This window comes from Dasypus novemcinctus, chromosome 27 (genome assembly GCF_030445035.2).
Source record: "Dasypus novemcinctus isolate mDasNov1 chromosome 27, mDasNov1.1.hap2, whole genome shotgun sequence".
NCBI classification, from domain to species: domain Eukaryota; kingdom Metazoa; phylum Chordata; class Mammalia; order Cingulata; family Dasypodidae; genus Dasypus; species Dasypus novemcinctus.
In genome coordinates, this window is record NC_080699.1 from 131,868 (window position 1) to 152,177 (window position 20,310).

Consider the following 20,310-nt stretch of genomic DNA (forward strand, 5'->3'; position numbering starts at 1 on the left):
TGCTTAGTGACAATGTTCCAAAATGTGACCATCAATTGCAATGAATGTACCTCACTAATGAAGGATGTTAATGTGAGAAAATGTGGAAAGTGTGGGGAGCACGATATATAGGAGCCCCCTGTATTTTTTTATGTGACATTTGTGTAATCGAAGTATCTTTAAAAGTGAATAAATTTTTAAAAAGAACCTATGGACAATGAAATTGGCTAAGGTTACTACATACTTCAGATAAACAGGTTACAGAATAGTGTAATGAGAATGGATTGAACTGGTAACAGCAAATAGATTAAGAAGTAAAGAAAATGATGGAATTACATTTATTAAACTCATCTCTTGGGAATGGTTCAAAACTTAAAGAATAAACAAATCACTCAATTGAGTTCTTTCTTTCATATCAGGCATGAGACTAAGAGCACAATGTAAAATCTCTACTAGGGTTTCACTATCTTCTGAAGCACTGCCACAAAGCCCAGAAGAATATTCACCAAAATTAAAAACCAGATCTGAAAATAAAAAAGCAACCTACTCAATGGGAGTAAATAGTTGGAAACCACATATCCAATAAGGATTTAATATCCAGAATATACAAAGAAATCCTACAACTCTACAACAAAAAGGCAAACAATCCATTTTAAAAATGGGCAAAGACTTGAAGACAAATGGCCAAAACCACAATGAGATACCATTTCGCACCCACTAGAATGGCCACTATTAAAAAAGAAAAAAGAGGGAAGCAGACTTGACCCAATGGATAGGGCATCCGCCTACCACATGGGAGGTCTGTGGTTCAAACCCTGGGCTTCCTTGACCCGTGTGGAGCTGGCCCATGTGCAGTGCTGATGCGTGCAAGGAGTGCCATGCCACACAGGGGTGTCCCCTGCATAGGGGAGCCCCACGTGCAAGGAGCATGCCCTGTAAGAACCGCCGAGCGCAAAAGAAAGTGCAGCCTGCCCAAGAATGGCACCCCACACACCGAGAGCTGACACAACAAGATGACGCAACAAAAAGAAACACAGATTCCTGGTACTACTGATAAGGATAGAAGTGGTCACAGAAAAACACACAGCGAATGGACACAGAGAGCAAGACAACTTGCGGGGGGGGGGGGGGGGAGGAAGGGGAGAGAAATAAATAAAAAATAAGTCTTTAAAAAAGAGAAAAAAGAAAATTACAAGTGTTGGAGAGCACACAGATAAACAGAAACACCCATTCATTGCTGGTGTGAATATAAAGTGGTGCAGCCGCTGTAGATGACAGTTCAGAGGATCCTCGGAAAGTCAAGTATAGAATTACCATATGACTTGACAATCCAACTTCTAGGTATGCACCGAAAATAACTGAAAGCAGGGACTCAAAGAGATATTTACACACCAATGTTTATAGCAGCATTATTCACAATTGTCAAAAGATGAAAGCAAACCAAGTGTCCATCAACCAATGAAAGAATAAATATAGTATATACATATATGGAATATTGTTCAGCCATAAAAAGGAATGACGTTTTGATATATGCGACAATACAAATGAACCCTGAAGACATCATGTTGCATTAAATAAGCCAGACACAAAAGGACAAATATTGTACAATTTCACTGATATGAAATAATTAGAAGAAGAAAACCCATAGAGTCAAAATCTAGAATATAGGTTACCAGGGGCTGGGCTGGGGATAGGCAATGGGGAGTTAATGCTTAAATTATACAGATCTTTTATTTGGATTGATCATAAAATTTTGGTGATGGATGGTAGTGATGGCAGCATGCCATTGTGAACATAACTAACAGCACTGAATTATATATTTGAACCTAATTAAAAGGGAAAATTTTAGGCTAGCTATATGTCATTAGAATTAAAATGTTTTAAAAAATACATAGGACTGTACAAAACAGTGAATCCTATTGTAAACAATGGACTATAGTTAATTATACAAATATAAAAATATTCTTTAGTGAACTGTAACAAATGCAACACACTATGCAAGGTGCTAATATGGGGTGGCATATGGGAACCCTGTATTTTATGTATGATTTTTAAATTTTATTATTTTAATTTTTACAAATAAATACTTCCATTTCCCCACTCCCTCTATTCCCCCCCATAACCTTCATCTGCCAACTTTCCTTCTAGTCATTTCTTATAAGTGATATCATACAATACTTGTCCTTATGTGTCTTGTCTATTTCACTGAGCATAATGTTTTCAAGGTTCTTCTATGCTGCAGCATTTCTCTTAACTTCACTCCTTCTTAAAGCTAAATTACACTCCATTGTGTGCGTGGACCACAGTTTGTTTATCCTTTCATTTGCTGATGGATACTAGGGTTACTTTCAGCTTTTGGCTACTGCGAATAAAGCTGCTGCAAACACCGGCTTACAGGGATCTGTTTTACACCTTGTCTTTTCACTTATAGGGGGAATATACTTAGAAGTAGAATTGCCAGGTCATAGGATGAAGACTGCTTTTTAATCTCTACGTCATATACTCTTCCAATTAAGCAGCATCCCCCCAAAAGGAGACCAGCATTTACTGCTTGTCTACTATGTGCTGCATATCAAATAGAGGTCTTCACATATTATTTTTATCTCCTAAGTAAACAAAAATTTTACTCATATAAGAAACATACGATCATCAGTTTAAAACATGATATACTTACCCTAACAACATAGTGGTAAATTATCACAAGACTGACAGCCATGGAAACGTTGGCAAGGAATGAAAGCACAAACAGATTCTTTAGGTCACGAATGAAGACCAAAAGGATTATAAATGGAAGAAAGCAAAGCATATATATCCTTAGGTCAACACTTCTCCTCTCACATGGATCTGGTGCATAGGTAATATTTGAAGCAAACTCTTTACTCTTCAGGAGCCCTTCATGAACCTATATAGGATTGCCAGGAGAATAAGGAAGGAGGAAAATTTTAATTACAAGAAAAATACAAAGAAAATTACGATCCATATATTATAATAAATTTCTATGCTATAATAAAATAAAACATTTATATTTTTAAGATACTCTGGTTTCCTAGAAACATATTTATCAAATTTAAGGATAATTAAGGTAGAACAATTTTCTTTGCATAATGATTTATTTTTTACACTTTGAAAATAAAGTATAAGAAAATTATGATGAGGGATAAACTAATTTACTTTTAATTGTTGTGACTATGGTGCTCATGATCCTTTCAAAGACTCAATCTGCTTTTGAAATGATTAAAATTGGGAACACACTTGCCTAGAATGGCAAATGGGTATTCAGCTTATTTTCTTCAGTGTAGGAAGCTAAGTATCACTCAGAAGTATAGAATATTGAAAATAAAATTGAAAAAGATTTGCCTAATTTTAAAACTGTTTTATAAAGCAATTATAAATTATCATAACTAGCAACAAATATTTAATAAGAATCCACTAAATCTCTTCTTCCATCTCTCTACAATTAGTAGCTACCGTGGCCCTCTCCACATCACTACTACAATTTCTTCCCTTACTAATCACAATTGTTCCCCAGCAGAACACCAGTAAGTCCACTCTAATCCACACTCTATTCCTCCATCCTGTGGCCCCTGGGATGGTTATGTCCAGTCCCCCTCTACACAAGAGGGGGCTTAGATTCCACGTGGATGATGGATGCAATTCTCTTGCTTGCAGCTGTAGGCACTCTTGGCTGCCTGGTGTGGTGGTTGACCCTCTTCACCTCCCTGTCAGCTGGCCAGGGTAAGTCCAAGAAACCAGAAGGTAGGAGCTGCAAGTCTGCTGAGGCCCAGGGCCTGGCCGTCACATGGACAGTTCAGAGATTCAGGTCTCCTGACTATACACCAACCCAAACGCCAACCACAGGTCCGGTAAAAGTAACAGAAGAGGCATGTGTAGAAAGGTCATATCTGAGTCCAACTCCATCACACTCAGGAACACAAACTCCAAAGTAGGGCCAACTGACATGGCACTGAACTCCAGAGCCATTGGGAGATGGAAGAAGAGATCTGGTGTGGGGGCATTTTCAGGATTTGGAATTGTCCAAGGTGGTGCTGCAGGGACAGATGCTGGACGTTGTGTGTCCTGTCGTGGCCCACTGGGTGGACTGGGGGAGAGTGTGGACTACAATGTGGACCACTGTCCATGTGGTGCAGCAGTGCTCCAAAATGTATTTGCCAGGTGCAGTGGATGTGCCACGATGATGTTAAGAGGTGGCTGATGTGGGAGAGATGGGGTGGGGGGTATATGGGGACTTCATATTTTTTAATATAACATTTAAAAGAAAATAAAGAAGAAAAAAAATATGTGATTACACCAAAAAATAAAATAAAATAACTTTAAAATCTTAAAAAAAAAATCCACTAAAAGTTCATGCATGGCCATATGATAGTAAATACATTTTTGCTAAACTTCTACAAGATAAATCAACTTTACCTGAAAATTTATTCAATCACTTCTATAACCCAATTTTCAGTTTTCAAAAGAGATACAGTAAGACTTAAAGGATCCATATAATTAAAAACAGTCTCTGACTGAACTAATTACATAATCCAGCTTACTAAAATAGAAATTAAATTATAGAGATCTTTAGAAACACTCTTAAAAATTTACAGCAAAGGCAGATCATACTATGGTTCGAGCATCAGCAAAGCCCAATGGCCTAGACACTGCAGTCTTCTTTGAACATACTGACATTATCAAGGTTTTGGACACACAAATTCTTAAGAACCAGACCCTATAATAATAACAGCTGTTATTTTTTAGTACTTACTATGTGTCAGGTATTACATAAAATGATTTATATACATAATCTCATTAAATCCTCAAAACAACTCTCTGAGGTGAGTGGTAATAATTTCAATTTATAGTTGAACAAACTAAGGCTTAGGGAGGGTAAATAATTTGTATATTAATCAAACTAGTAAGTGATGGTTCTAGGATTCAAACCTAGGTCTGAGACTCCAAAACCAGCTCGTCACATCTTAACCTTACCAAGTACAAGGACTCCTGAAGGGGACACTGCCCAAGCAGCACTGTCCTCCACTGTGTCCTCTCTCTACATGTAGTAAGCATTAAGAGCCCAACAAATCAGAAGTTCAGAACAAAATTTTGATATTATTAACAACACAAATGGGTTTTTTTACTTTAATTTTACACTTAAAACCCACAAGCAATGTCACTATAAACATACGTATCATCTTAGACTGCAGGGAACACATCTACTAGAGTTTTACACTATATAGGCAATTGATAACTCGTGCTGAACTAACAACTCCTAAGTTACAACATGAACCATTTATGAAACATATAGTTCACCTTTATCTTGCAACTGGCAATTAGAACATTAAATTTTATTTTTTAACAATTTGAAACAGAAACCAAACTGGATAATTCACACTGTTTGACTATAAAGAACATGTTTTATTTGTTGACTCAGTTTTCTAAGTAACCTAATTATTTAGAGCCAAATACTTCTGTATCAAAGCCGTACCTTACCAAAAATTAGATTAGATAATGATCACAGTTGAGCTCTAACAAGAATACCTGGCAAGAGAGAAGCAGTTACATAACCAATTTTTTCTTAAAGGCTGCTTGAATTGTGAAGTGCTAGGAAATTTAGTATTAATTCTATGACAAATCTCTGATTATATTTTAGCATTCTTTGGCAGAAAGATGCTTACAAAATTTCCTATGGTTAAAAAATAAAATCAAAATGTAGATACCTACCTAGAGCAAGATTCGGTAAACATTTGAGTTCTTTGGTGCCCTCTAGAGACAGAGATGGGCTAGCTAACAGGACTTCCTATGCCTCACATGTTTACCAAAATGCAAAACAACTGAAATAAATATTACAAAATAAAATTACTAAATTCAATCTTTCCCATCTGTAACTCAAACTTACTAAAATCCATGACTTATTAACTTTTCAACGATTCAGTAATTTAATGGTTTTAATTCCAAAGGCAGATTATGTTCTTTAGCACAGCTAAATGCAGAATTAGTCATAATACTATATTTGTATAATGCTTTACATTTCCTAATGGTTTTCACAAACTTTGTCATCATAGCCTCACAGCGCATTCATGACAGACGAGGGGAAATCCTGTTACGCTCTCATTTTACAAATAGGAAACTGATTTGTAAGAAAGTTTGCCTAATGTTTGAGTTAAAACTGACAGGGCAGGAATTTGAACTCAGATCTTCTGCCTCTAAGGTCCAGGCTATTTGATGTCACAATTTTTTCCTTGTAACGTAATTTCCCTGACCCTCTCCCAGGACCTGAATGCACTATTTTATCTGGCTAGAGTGCTCTAGAGCATTTAGAGTAAGGACAGAGAAGGGCTGCTGGAAGTCGAGGTTCTCCCCCCAACAACTCTCATCCATAATGCCTACTGGGACCAAGAGCACACACACGACAGCTACAGAGCCGGAGGTTTCCACATCCATATGGAAGCTAAACCTTAATTCTTCAGGGTAATGAAGTACTGTGCCTTCATGTCATGCAGATTAAGATCTTACCGTTTTTAACTATAACCATTTAACTAAGCAGTATGTACACTAGTCCATACTGCTATCAAATGTAAAAGCAGACCTCCGTCAGGAGGGCGGACAGCTCTGGTCTCACGCTGCTTTGCTGAACGCCTGACTGCCCTGCTCAGGTGATATGTTCTTTGTTGCCTTCAACCATTTTCTCAAGCCTGACAGCATGTCTTCCTATATTTTGTCCTTAATGCCTCAAAAGGACTTTCATCTTTCTATCTATAATAGGCATCCTTGGTTCCCAGGGTGATTTTTTCTATGTGGCTTTTTAGTACATGTATAAATGAGTTAAAATTTTCCATTCTGAAATGAGTGAGGAGTCCCAGGAATATGGAGCTTGTGAAATTAACACACTTGTAAAATCAAAAGCACGTCATCTCTAACGGGGAATGCTAATGAAGGCACTGAAGCTTAGGTTGGATAAACAAAGAAAATACAAGGAGTCTACTTAACTAATTTCTGACTGTTCCTCCTTTTCTATCCACTTTCCTCGCATCACCATTTGCTCTCCCTAAAACTTTCACCCTTTTCTACAATAACAATGTCTTTGAGAGAACACCTGTATCTAAATAGATGACAATAGATTAATAAGGATTTTTCTTCTGGAAAAACTTGTATTAGAACATAATTGCTTGAAATATCTAGGAAAAGAAAGTAAAGATACTTGTATGTAGGATATTTGGAAAAGAAATAAAGTCAGGCTGGAGAGAAACAACGTGATTTGCAAGGTTCTCTGACCTGCACACCTCCGAGCACACGGGCCAGAACGTCGGGTCCCAGAACGACCTCAACACTGTTCTTTTTACAGGCACAAGGAGAAATAGCCATGGGAATGAGAGACGAGCAAAGACAACCACGTAGGTGCTGCCAGGGAAGGGCTGAGGGAGGAAAGGGGAGAAAGGGTGAGTGACCAAGGAAGGAAGCAGCAGAGAAAGGGGAGATCATGTAGAAGAGTTCAACAAAATTTAGGAGGCATTTGCTCAATAAGTCAGTAAAGTACTAGGTCCAAGAACCAAATGAGGAGAAAGAAATGATCCCTCCCAGTTTGGTGAGCTGGTTTTCTGTCTAACTCAGTAACCACACAAAGCACGTGTGATATGCCACGCTCTCCCACTCAGCGGTGAGCACACAGATACGTGGGCCTTCCCTGATGCGCCTCAGTCTAGCTGGGAAAATTAACTTGCACATCAGCACAATGTGATCAAGGCCAGGTTTAAAAGTGTCACAGAGCCAGGAGAAGAAATCAGTAAGTCCGGCAAGGATGAAGACAGGTAGGGGTGGAAGGGAGAGTTAGAGAACTTTAGAGCAGGTGCCATTTAGGCTGGGTATGGGACTTTTCCAGACACTGACACTAAAGGAAGAGGCAGTTTATACTGGAAGGAACAATGACCTGGAAATCCAAACCCTGATTACTAACTAGCTGTGACCCTTTAAAATACTCCCTTATTTATAAAAGAGGGTTTGACTAGATGAGCTATTCCAACATTAAAAATCTAAGTTGGAGGCACATACAGGGAAAGTCTAAATCAGGGGTTGGCAAACTATGACCTGCAGACCAAATCCAGCCTACCATCTATTTTTGCAAATAAAATTACACTGGGATACAGCCATGCCTATTCATTAATGTATTGTAGTATGTTCTCTGTTGCAGAGAATATATGGACTACATGAATAAAAGTGCTATCTGGCCCTTTACAGGAAAAGTTTGCCAAATCCTAGCCTAAATATAAAACGAGACATACTTTATACTTAGCAAAGAGAGCCGTAATTACATATACATATAGGTTCTTCAGAAAACATTCATATTATCACTTTACAGTAAAATACCTACAAGATAAGGACTGTATTTTACTATGCATAATGCTTTTACCATTACACCATGCATATGTGGATAATTAATAAATGCTTTTGGATGAAAATAAGGATCAAAGAGAGCAGGGGGCAACTTAGAAATAATAAAGATAACCTATCAACTACAAAGAAATGTGCTTTGACATTATTTTGATAGGGGGAGTTTTTACTTTGGGGTTTTGAATGTTTGTCCAAATAAGCTGTCATTCTCTACCAACACCGAAAAACACTTCTTCTTAAAGAAAATCTTGGGAAACGGACTTTGGCCCAGTGGTTAGGGCGTCTGTCTACCACGTGGGAGGTCCGAGGTTCAAACCCCGGGCCTCCTTGACCCGTGTGGAGCTGGCCCATGCGCAGTGCTGATGCGCGCAAGGAGTGCCGCGCCACCCAGGTGTGTCCCCCGTGTAGGGGAACCCCATGCGCAAGGAGTGCACCCCATAAGGAGAGCCGCCCAGCGCGAAAGAAAGTGTAGCCTGCCGAGGAATGGCGCCGCCCACACTTCCCGTGCCGCTGACGACAACAGAAGCGGACAAAGAAACAAGACGCAGCAAAAAAGACACAGAAAACAGACAACCGGGGGAGGGGAGGGGAATTAAATAAATAAAAATAAATCTTTAAAAAAAGAAAATCTTTGGAGGTTTTCTGGAGAGAATTATAGAAAATTGAACATTTTGGAGCAATGTCTCTTTCTGGAATGGCAATAATCATTGGATTTTAGTAATGACTACTTTTTACTTCACTGAAAAAGCTGCTGGTTGAAGACATGTATGTCTTTACAGTACAATATGAAGAACACAAAAAATACCCAAAACCTCTATGTATATGCTGTTGAGATCTAAATTTCAAGGAGCTAGGAATCAGTAATTTATGTCATGTTCTGATCTGAAAGAATAAGAGTTAATGATATTATCACAAGAACAATAAAATCAACAACAGCAGAAATCCAATATGCAAAAGGGAAAACTAAAGGAAAATCTAGAAAAAACATCATTTATGGAAGGAACACATTTTCATATCCAACTATGGCTTCCACAGAGGAAATATAATGTCATAGCTAGGGCATGAGAAGAAAATGTTTTCAATAACTGCAGAAAAATACTCACTTGCTTCACATTTTCAGCTAAGAAGACAAAATAAACGCTACAGAACCCCAGCTGTGTTACGACCAGAAAAAAGTCAACCACACTCCTGTAAAGAGACACCCACAAATAAGTATCAAGTCTTGCTGATATGTAAACATATTTTTCTTTTACACTGCTTTTAAACATTTACAATTGTGTATTTTTTTTATTTCTTTAAATAAGAAACATTTAGAACACTTACTTCCTACAAAGATCAGACATTTATGATCAGTGTATCACTAGAATTATTATAGAGCAAAAGGATGCTCCTTTGCGTTAAAAGGTGAGGTCTTTCCTATCATTTTCTGTTCCTAAAATTCAGCAGTTTGAGGCATGAATGAGTCCCTACTTACAAAATGGTTTAATAAAAACCTTGCCTTTTAGACTGAGCCTGTCGCGCTCTTTCTGGTTTTTCCACTCCCCCCCCCCCCCCCCGCCGGCCCTCATGCTACCTGCAGTGAGCATGCTCTCTGATATCCACATCACTAATGAGACCAGGGAGTGGCCCTAAAGTATACCAAGACCTCCAGGGATTTCCCTGTTTTAATTTTATAATGAGATACTCTAAAAAATTCCAGCTACATAAAATAGTGTAAGGGAGTGGGGAAAAAGATACCAACAGAGACATCTGCCTAATTAGCAAAATTTAGGTGTGGCAGTTAGACAAGTTACAAATTTGCCCACAGCCCACGCTTCTCCATTTTACTCTGAAACAGTGAGGGACGACGATGTCACACTAATCTCATATCTTCTTATCAATGTCAAGCTGTCAAACAATCCCTACAAGATCTACAGATTCTCCTAGTTGTTCCTTCTCCCATCTGAATTTGGAAAAGTTTCTGCCTGTCGTCATTCTTGCCATAACTATACTGTTCTTCTTAATTCTTCAAAGATCTCATTTTTTAAGTTATCTTGGTACCCTGAAATGAATTCACATTTCTTCTCCATAATGAATGACATCTAAGTACCTTCTTCACCCTTGATTTTAGTGCCCTACCAACAACCATTCCAGCCATTTTTATCTGAAAGCCATTTCTTGATAGAGAAAAAAACAATAGACCAAGATCTCAAGATTGAGGCAGGGGCTAGGAATGGGATTCTAGGGCTGGAGGCCAGTCTCAGGCCTCTGCTTCCTTCCTCCTGGAGCTCAGGACATCAGGAACTCCAAGCAGCTCACTGGCAAATCTAACTTCCAGAAAATCCCCAGAAAGGCCATACAAACCCTAACCTCCTCTACTCACACTGGCCTCTTCTTTCAACTCCCACAGCACATCATTTGTACCACAGTTAACACAGCATTTGCAAATGCTTCGCTTGACTTTCATTAGCCACCGACAACTACGTTTTCACATCCTCTAATGATATATACTTTCATGTTCACCAACGATGAAGTTATATTTAAATAATAAGTTAAGAAAATAAGGTTATGCTAAAATGCAGCTATACCTTAGATATCTTATGAGCATGTAGCTAAATACCACAACTTTCTGTGAAATAATGAGATCACAAGATTTTTCTTTTTATTAAAAAAAATTACTCAACATTGGTATGTCATATCTTACAAATAACATATTACTTAACATGCCATAATAATATCCTGTCACATGGGTACTGTAAATTCATTTCATAGTGAGAAAACCTAAGCAAAATGGTAAATAATCTAACGAAGGTCAGAAAACTGGCAACTGGTAGGGTTGTGATTTGAACCCAAGTTGTCTAACTCTAAAAGTTATTTATGTTTATTCTCCCCAACTCTATCATACTTTTCTTTACATATCTTGTCAGATTAAAATACTTGAAATTTAATGTAATCTCAACAACCACATAGTATCATAGCAAGTACTTACCGTCCCCATGCTGCTTGCTTCTGAAGACAACTCCAAGGACTTACTTCCATAGCAAAACTCACAGTGTCACTATAACCTAATGTTGGTTTTTTAAACCTGTAATTTAACGACATACATACCAAAGAAAAATTTTAAGTTGGCCCATAAAACCATCTCTTGAAAAGGACATCAAATAAATGTGAATTAATGAATACAAAGCGATACACAGATGGTTTTCTCTCCTAGCATTTTCATCAAATTTGAAAATTTTGCATCTGTTCTTTTTACAAGTATATTAGTTTGTACATACTATTAAAGATTACATATTTTAGAATTCACATGTCTAATATTTCTGCCTCACTGATTTAAATGTTTCAATTACCTAAAAAGATCAACTCATTGTTCACATCCAAATGAGTCATTTCTTACAATAGCATTATTTGATAGTTTATTATATCTATACAGGGTTTTCAATATCTGTTTACAAAAACTTCCTCATTTAATTCTCAAAATGAGGTATTATTTCCCCAATCTCTTTTTTCAAATACATATTGTTATTTAAAGATCATGAGCAACTTGCCCAAGTTTTGAGAACATTTTTAAAAGGATCAAGAGTAGAATATTGGTCTATTAGAAGAGGTAATAATTATCCCTCTCAACTCCCCCCACCCCAAATGGTGGTTCATTGTCCAGTAGAGGCACGATATGGAAATAAAGAAGCAAGAATATAATTAATGACTACCTATCAATTCACACATATAAGTGCACCGAAGACATTAATTAACGACTACCTATCTATTCACACATAGAAGAGCACCGAAGACATTAGCACAGGGTGTTCTAAAACTGAATTACTGACAAACTAGAGGCCATGGCACTGTCATAAAAGTTGCATTGCTGCTTCCATTTCCCTGATTTTTCACATTCACCAATAAGTGTATATTTTACAAGAAATAAAACAATTACCAGATTTAAATCATATGAAATACTGTTAGTTTCCACATTCATCATCTTAGACTTGTCTCTAGAACAGATTATAGGAAATACAACTGCTAAGGGCAAAGCACAATAGAAACTTAAGACTACCTGATGCTTTAAAATAAACAGCTTTAAAAGAAACAAAACAGACTTAACAAATCCACATTTACCTCTGACATAGAAAGTGACTGCAACGTACCAATATGTGCATACAGTGAACAGAAATAATTCCTATAAACACAAGGCTGATTGGTCCAAGCTGTGGGGAAGAAAATTTATAAAGTTTAAGCATTTAAGTTATAAAAATTTGAGTTGTCTTACAAGCAATGAGACAACAGACTACTCATTTGCTATATTGTTGGACAAAATGTTTAAATAGGTATTTGCATAAGGGAAAATTAGTAAACTCAAATATAGAAAGAATTTCAAGTGATATTTAAGACAATCACATAGGATTCCATCTGATCAACTTGGCTGACCAAACCTATAGTAGATAAGAGTATAAAAATGAAACAAAGTAGGATGAAATATAACATTATATTTAAGATCAGATGGCAAACCTATGACCAACCATGTAATTATAGGCAACTATAAATCATTATTCTAAATACTATATCAAACTGAGATTGTGGGCAATCTACCTTTTTAATAGGTTATTTCTTGAGTATTTATTATGTCCAAAAAACTGTGCTTAGAGATAAACAAAAGAGGTAAAAAAGGTGACTGTGATCACCAGTTCACAATTCAAGTTTCAATATATACCAATATTTTATATTAAAAATACCGGAAAAAGTAGCACATAATATTTTCAAATATTTACTAAAGTTAAAGTAATGAATGGTTTATCAAGACATGCCTAAAGTACTGCCTAAGTTTATTTTTAAAATTGTAAAATTTTAAGTTGCTCTAAATGAGGGCGGATAAAACAATCAAATGCAGAGAAAGCTGACATATAAAACTGCTTTTAGAAAGACAGTCAATTAAAAAAAACTAATATAATTTTATTATTTCATAAGGGAATTCTTCCCATCACATTTTCTATAATTACATCTAACAATGCTTTACATATTTGTCTCTAAAAGACATCATACTCCTTTTCTTAACTATTATTCTTTGAATCTGAAAACTACATACTTTATTCTGACTCTAAAAACTATTAACACTTCACAATACATACATTACACTCTTTAAATGTATAGGCTGATGTAAGTACATTGCTTAAATCCCAAAAATCTAGAATATTAGTAAGCTGTAACCATATTTAGAAAATGTAAGCACTGCTTTCAATTTTTTTAATCAAATACTAAAAATAAGTATTAAATTAAGTAGAAAGGAACTAATTCTCACTTTTTTAGACATTGATTTACTTCACATAACTTTATCAATACAACAGCTTAATGGTCATTTAATTGTCATCTGGCCAAGTTATATTTGACCAAATATCTAAAGTTAGTCCAGATGTTAGTTTGTGGTAATTTTTGCTCTAATTAGACTGGTAACTGCATCTTAACTAGAGATTGCAAAAATAAGTCTTACCACTATTCCTGCATTTTTAATTGCCAATGGAAGTCCTAAAAGGCCAGTTCCAATATTTCCTTTAAGAAGATGCATAAGAGTTTGTACAAATCTGAAAAGGAAAGTTTTAAGATTTAAAAGTTTTAGAACAAAAACTCTTACAATCACATGATCATGGTTTAGCATGAGAAGGGAACTGGAGCTAGTCCTGTCCCCACCAGTGAGCAAGACCAAGCCAGAATCCACAGGATGGAGATGACCTGGGCCCAAGCTTGGCCAAGGTCGGGCACGGCCTCAGAGCCAGCCCTCCCCCTCAGCCTCAGCTTCCCCATCTGCAAACAGAGGTAAGAACAGCACCTTACAGTTGTTAAGAGCAGCAGATGAGCTAATCCACGGAAAGTTCTGACAACCCTGTCTGGCACGACAAATGCTGCCTTTTATTACCATTAGGTAGTCAAAAAAAAGTTTTTAAGGATCATATATTCAGAGCAACCCCCTCTGTCGAGGTGATCCACTGTGTCCTGATTTATACTTTCTCGTGGACTCCAAGCCTCAAGAGATCCTTAACCACAATTTTACCTATTACCAGCCGCATTGCCTGGGAAACTAGCTCTAACACTTCGGAGAAAGGAACTCTAACAATCAAAAAGTGATCTAATGGGAAGTGGCTGTGGCTCAATCAGTTGGACTCCGTCTGCCATATGGGAGGCGCTGGGTTCATGTCCTGGGGCAGGTTTGCCCACAAGGTGCGGAAAGCCCGGTGCCGCGGAGTTCCACCCAGCCTGCAAGTGCCACAGAAAGCTGGCTCCGCAAGGTGATGGCCCAAAAAGGGAGACAAGCAAAAATGCAGAAGAACACACAGCAAATGGACAGAGAGAGCAGACAACAAGCAAGCAGCAAGGGGGGGATAAATAAATAAAAATAAATAAAAAATGATCTAAAATTTTTATCTTAGAACCAAAGGAATTCAGATGCTATCAACACAAACGGACAGTTTATTTTTATTGTTGTTGTTGCCAGCTATTTATTAAATGTTTACTATGTACTAGACTCTTGTTAAAAAATTAAAAAGGGAATTAGAAATTCATCTAGGCAAGCAACAAAGTAACATTTGATTCAACCACTGAAGCAGAAAGTCATACTTGTTTCAAGTGCTATCTTTGCCATTTAATAGTGGAATATAAAAGGTTACTGCAGGTGGCAGACTTGGCCCAGTGGTTAGGGCGTCAGTTTACCACATGGGAGGTCCGCGGTTCAAACCCCGGGCCTCCTTGACCCGTGTGGAGCTGGCCCATGCGCAGTGCTAATGCGCGCAAGGAGTGCCCTGCCACACAGGGGTGTCCCCCGCGTAGGGGAGCCCCACACGCAAGGAGTGTGCCCCGTAAGGAGAGCCGCCCAGCACGAAAGAAAATGCAGCCTGCCCAGGAATGGTGCCGCACACATGGAGAGCTGACACAACAAAAAGAAACACAGATTCCCGTGCTGCTGATAACAACAGAAGTGGACAAAGAAGACGCGGCAAAGAGACACAGAGAACAGACAACCGGGGTGGGGGGGGGGGGAAGGGGAGAGAAATAAATAAATATATAAATCTTTAAAAAAAAAAAAAAGGTTACTGCAGAGATTAAATTGGATATTTAAGTTAAATTATTTTAAATATAGTAAAATAATAGAGATAAGGTAATTTTCTCATAATATAACTTTGTAGCTAGGATTATGTGCAGAACAGCTCCATTTCAGCATAATGCTAAAGATTATATATGATTAGAGAAAAACATGCAATTTTTAAACTCTTATGTATCACCATGTAAAAAAAAATACTTATGGACACCACAAACTCCCTAAGAGATTTGATCAAAGAAAAGTTCTCAGAAGGCAGTTGAAGGAAGTCCCTTGACGAAGAAGAAATAAAACCAGGTAGAATAGCACAGTATTTAAGCTTATGAAAGAAAAATATTTGCCTAAAATTGTTTACAATTTATACTATTTTTGGAACAATTAAACTTAGTGCTACTTTGCTTAACATAATTTACTTTAGAATAAAAATTTACTTAAACCTATTTTTGATGGGCAAGAAATGTTTAAAAAGCTAAAAGAATAAGTTCCACTGCTTCCTTCTTCCATGACTTAGCTCCCAACCTTTCAATCAGTATCAAGTGTTTACCACCTCCCACTGTCTACTTTCTATTTCAGAAGTCACTTCTCTTAGCATTCCTACTCCTCAATCAAATCCCTTCTTTTAACCCTTAGCACTTAATTTATATTATCATTGTAATAATTCCTATATACTGCTCTGTAATTAGATATTTTATGTATTTGTTACTTCTTCCCAAATAGACTATAAATTTCTTGATGGTAGAAACTAGGTCCTATTTATTTTTTGTGTCTTCTTGTAGTATCTAGCAGACCAGAGAAGATGATTTAAATTAAAAAAAAAAAAAACTAAATCAAAAGTAGAGGGCCACCGTGCAATGCACCGAGATGGCTGCAGGGCAGGGAGGCTGCTCCGGGCTTCCGTTCCTGTCCTGTGAGCGCCATTCCTGGGGCATTTCTGCTGCTGCAGCCCTCGGACCTGCAGCTCCTGGAAGAAAGTGCTTGGAAAACGTAGTGTGGTCTGCTTCTGGTCGAGCATATTTTGCCTTCAGCACCCACTGCTCTATCACGCTCCTGCTGTCACCCAGCACGCGTCCTGTTTTAAGGGCAGAGCTGTTGTCAACAAAGAGTTCAGAGAATGAGCCTTGATGAATTTAAGGGGAAAGCTTAGGGCTTTTCTTCCATCCTTTGGGTTTCACCTCTGTGTGTCCTACAGAAATTGCTGCTTTTCGTAACAAAGGCAATGAATTCCAGGATGTGAGCTGTCTTGGTGGATTCCCACTTTAGCCATCTCGCCTGGATAAATACACCAAGGAAGAATGACGATTTGGGCCACATGAACAGTGCACTCTTGTCAGATTTAACTAAACGAATTTCCCAAGACTATGGTGTGCAGGTCTTGCACTAAGAGGTCTCTTCATAACCGACCCCAACAGGCATTTGAGTGTCAACGATCTCCCAGTGAGCTGAAGCGTGACAGAAACCCTCCACTTGGAGATGGCATTCTAGTTTGTGGAGGCCCATGGGGAAGTCCGCCCGGCAAACTGAACACCAGAGGCTACTACGAGCAGGTCAGATACAATGCTTCCCAAGAATACTTTGAGAAGGTAAATCAGCAGGTCATCCGCTTACACCTGCAGCTTCTCACTTCTCACACCAGAGAAGAATGACAAGTTGGAACCCACTTTTAGCATTTCAAAGATGATTGTTTATAGAATGCAAAAAAAATCATTATGCTACAGTCATAAATATTACTCTAAATATGCTTTAGTACCATTGGCTAAGGCTTTTTGAACTTGGTTAGTTGCTGATCTAAGGAGTTCCTTATTTGTAACATCCTAATCACCAGCGCTTCTCTGCAGAATGCCTGTTTCACCTACATCTTCAATCAAGTCTTCAGTGGGAAGGGAAGCACTCATCTTCTTAGTCTTACTTGAACCGTTTTGTACACCAAAGTAGTACAAGAAACATTTAAAGCTCCTGATCAAGGGTCCTGAAATTTTCTTCTTGAATATCTTTGTATTAAATTGAATTTTCTTTTAAGATATCAAAGATCATAGTTTCAATTTGTCAGCATCAGTTGTCTAATTTAACTCCAGCAAAGGACGTGTGGTAGAAACAAATGTGAATCACGTTTGTAAACACTTGTAGGAAAGTGACTTACCTGATGATGCATGATCCCACCCAAGATTTGTAGTTTACAGTTATTTTACTTATTTTATTCATTCATTGACTTAATATCTATATACATTTCTAGATATTGATTGGATGTAATCATAAAACATATTGAGCCCAGGAACTGCATTTCACAATTACTGTAATTTCTTTCTTGAAGTGTTCCTTGGGAAGTATATAATAAAAAATAAACATTTTAAAAGAAAAAAAAAGGAGACATAAATGACAATACTTACGAAATGCCCTCTTGGTCATCAAGTTGGTAATGCTTCTGAACAGGCAGGAGCTCTTGCTCATGCTCCTCATCTGATGTACCATCAAAATTCTGCTCATTTATCAAAGGCCTCATTACGTCCATATCTATAATAAAGAAAACCCAAGTACTTTACTACAGTTTTAAAAAAGTGAGATAAAGCTGGTATAAATGAATTCAGAAATACGAAGAAATATCACTTGTAATTTAGTGTGCATCAGAATAATACACTAAATGACACTAAAGGACAGTCTCCTGTTATCCACCCCAAAGGCTTTTGATTCAGAAAGTCTGAGGTAGGAATGAGAATATAAATTTCTAACAAGTTCTCATGTGATGCTGGTACCACACTTTGAGAACCACTGGCAGAGATTCTTCAGGAAGAGATCATGAACAAAGTACTCTGAGATTTTTGCATGTTTCAGGTTTTTATTTTCCCATAGCCTTGATACTTGATGGACAGCTCAGCTAGACATAAAATCCTTGGCTCACACTTTCTATCCTTGGATTTCTTGAAAATGCCATTCTACCCTTACCTTCCTTTGTATGTTGCTCTTGAGACATCTGTTTCCAGACCAATTTTCTTAGCTATTATGTAATTTGTTCCTTTTTAAAAAAAAAATTATTTATTTATTTCTGCCCCCTCCCTCCATTGTCTGATCTGTGTGTGGAGCCGCCTAATAAGAATACAAGCAGACACAGAAGAACACACAGCGAATGGACATAATTTGTTCCTTTGCTGAAGGCTCTGAGGGTTTTTTCTTTGCCTTTAAAATCTAAAAGTTTTACTATGCTATGTGGGGGGAACTGGTCACTCTGAGTCCATTTTCCCAGGGATACTGTTGTAACTTTAAAAATGTGGGTTTTCTCTTATTTCTGGAAAGCTTTCTCAGATTAGAGCCTTAAATATTTGTTTGATTCAAATGTTTTTTTTTCTTCCTTAGAGACTGCCATTACATATATGTTAGATCTTCTTTGCCTGTCTACCATTTCAACTACTTTCTCTTCTTGATCCTTTTGATGTTTTTCTTCACCTCATTTTTGTTCTTCTTGTCTTTTTTCAAAGGCTTAATACATTTTCATTTCAATATATTCTCCCTTGGACACCTTGTAATTCAGTTTTGTTTCTAAGATGACTAACTCATTCAATCCTTTTTGCATTTCTTCCCTCTTTTATTCATTTCTCTTCTTGGATTTTAAATTTTCTGATTCTAGGTATCTTCTAAAAATTTCCAAAAGCTTTTTTTAAAAAAATATTTATCTACTTTGTTGTTCATTTTTTTAATCCCCCCTCACCCATATGGTTCTCTCACCTGTCCACTCATTGTTTGCTCACCTCCAGGAGGCACTGCGAGCCGAACCTGGAACCTCCCACATGGGTGGCAAGTGCCCAATGGTCTGATCCACATCTGCTTCCCACACGTTGCATCATCTGCTCTTTTTTACGCATCCGCTCATTGTGGCACGTGTGGTGTCTGCTTGTCTTCTTGAGGAGGCACCAGAACCTGAACCCAGGACCTTCCATTTGGTAAGCGGGCACCCAATTGATTGAGCTACATCCACTTCCCTCCAATGCTTGTTAAATTTAATCCTACAGTTTTCCCCTACTTCATGACGGTGGGGGGGGCGGGGCGGGAATTTCATCCATTAAATTGTTTTGACTCTAATTTCATGCTTTCTTCTCACAGGAGCTTTGTAAAGAATTGGTCTGCACAAATGAGAAGAGAACAAAATTCATTTGTGTTGTGACTCTTTTGCAGAGCTAGGGTCTTAAATCTGAAAATGGACATGCATTGTCAAGACAACCTGTAGTTCATGGAGGCTTGTGGAGTATTAGAGTAAGATCTGCAAGCTCTTCTAAAATATCTTTATAATCCTCTAGATGAGTTGTGTCTCAAGTCCAAGAAAGCTTAAAAGCAAGTAAAGAGGACCTCAGGTCTAGTATTTGGATTTAATATGAAAAAAAAAAAGGAAAAGGTACAGTTCCATCCAAAGAGACTGGAACATTTAGGACAAAAATGGCATTTGTTACAGGTAGAACAAAGGGGTCCCTGCAATGTGTATAGATTCAGTTTTATGGTGACAAACCCAACATATGTGAGGTTACCTCCCTTTGAAATCACATTTTTTTTCCAGGACAGTGGAAGAACAAAGCATAGGGAAATATAAAGGACTGTATGTATTCTAAGTGTTAGTAAGGTACAGTCTATGTGAAGACTTATCTGTCACCTTGGGAATAAGTAGTCCCATGACATTGTCTACTTTACTTCCTGTTTAGTTTGCTATTTCAGGTTCTCAAAGTTAGAAGTCCAGGAGTCTGATGGACCTTTTTTAGTTCAGTGATGTGGATCCATGGCTCAGTGCACTGTAATTAAGTTGTAGTATCAGAAGTTAGGAGTACTTGGCAGGGTTCCTTTTTATAAGGATCTAAGGCTGTCTTTTGTCTGCATCAATTCCAGTAGATCCAGTATCCTGGTGCCAGATA

The 20,310-nt window shown here is 37.6% G+C and overlaps 1 protein-coding gene and 1 pseudogene across 4 annotated transcripts in view; one reads left to right on the plus strand and one right to left on the minus strand.

The window, feature by feature from the left end:
- SLC36A4 (solute carrier family 36 member 4) overlaps positions 1–20,310 on the minus strand; it is a 73,093-nt gene that overhangs the window by 43,687 nt on the left and 9,096 nt on the right. For 3 of the 4 annotated variants that reach the window (XM_058289417.2, XM_058289418.2, XM_004475525.5), the window contains exons 2-7: positions 17,809–17,932; positions 13,826–13,916; positions 12,460–12,548; positions 11,333–11,428; positions 9,468–9,552; positions 2,654–2,881 (exon numbers count right to left, since the gene is read on the minus strand). In XM_058289417.2, coding sequence (XP_058145400.1) covers positions 2,654–2,881; positions 9,468–9,552; positions 11,333–11,428; positions 12,460–12,548; positions 13,826–13,916; positions 17,809–17,932 — 713 coding nt within the window. Of the gene's footprint in view, positions 1–2,653; positions 2,882–9,467; positions 9,553–11,332; positions 11,429–12,459; positions 12,549–13,825; positions 13,917–17,808; positions 17,933–19,161; positions 19,429–20,310 lie in introns of those variants that run through there. The other variant, XM_023583811.3, reaches the window with a different exon arrangement.
- LOC139437742 (thioredoxin-dependent peroxide reductase, mitochondrial pseudogene) lies at positions 16,286–17,067 on the plus strand (annotated as a pseudogene).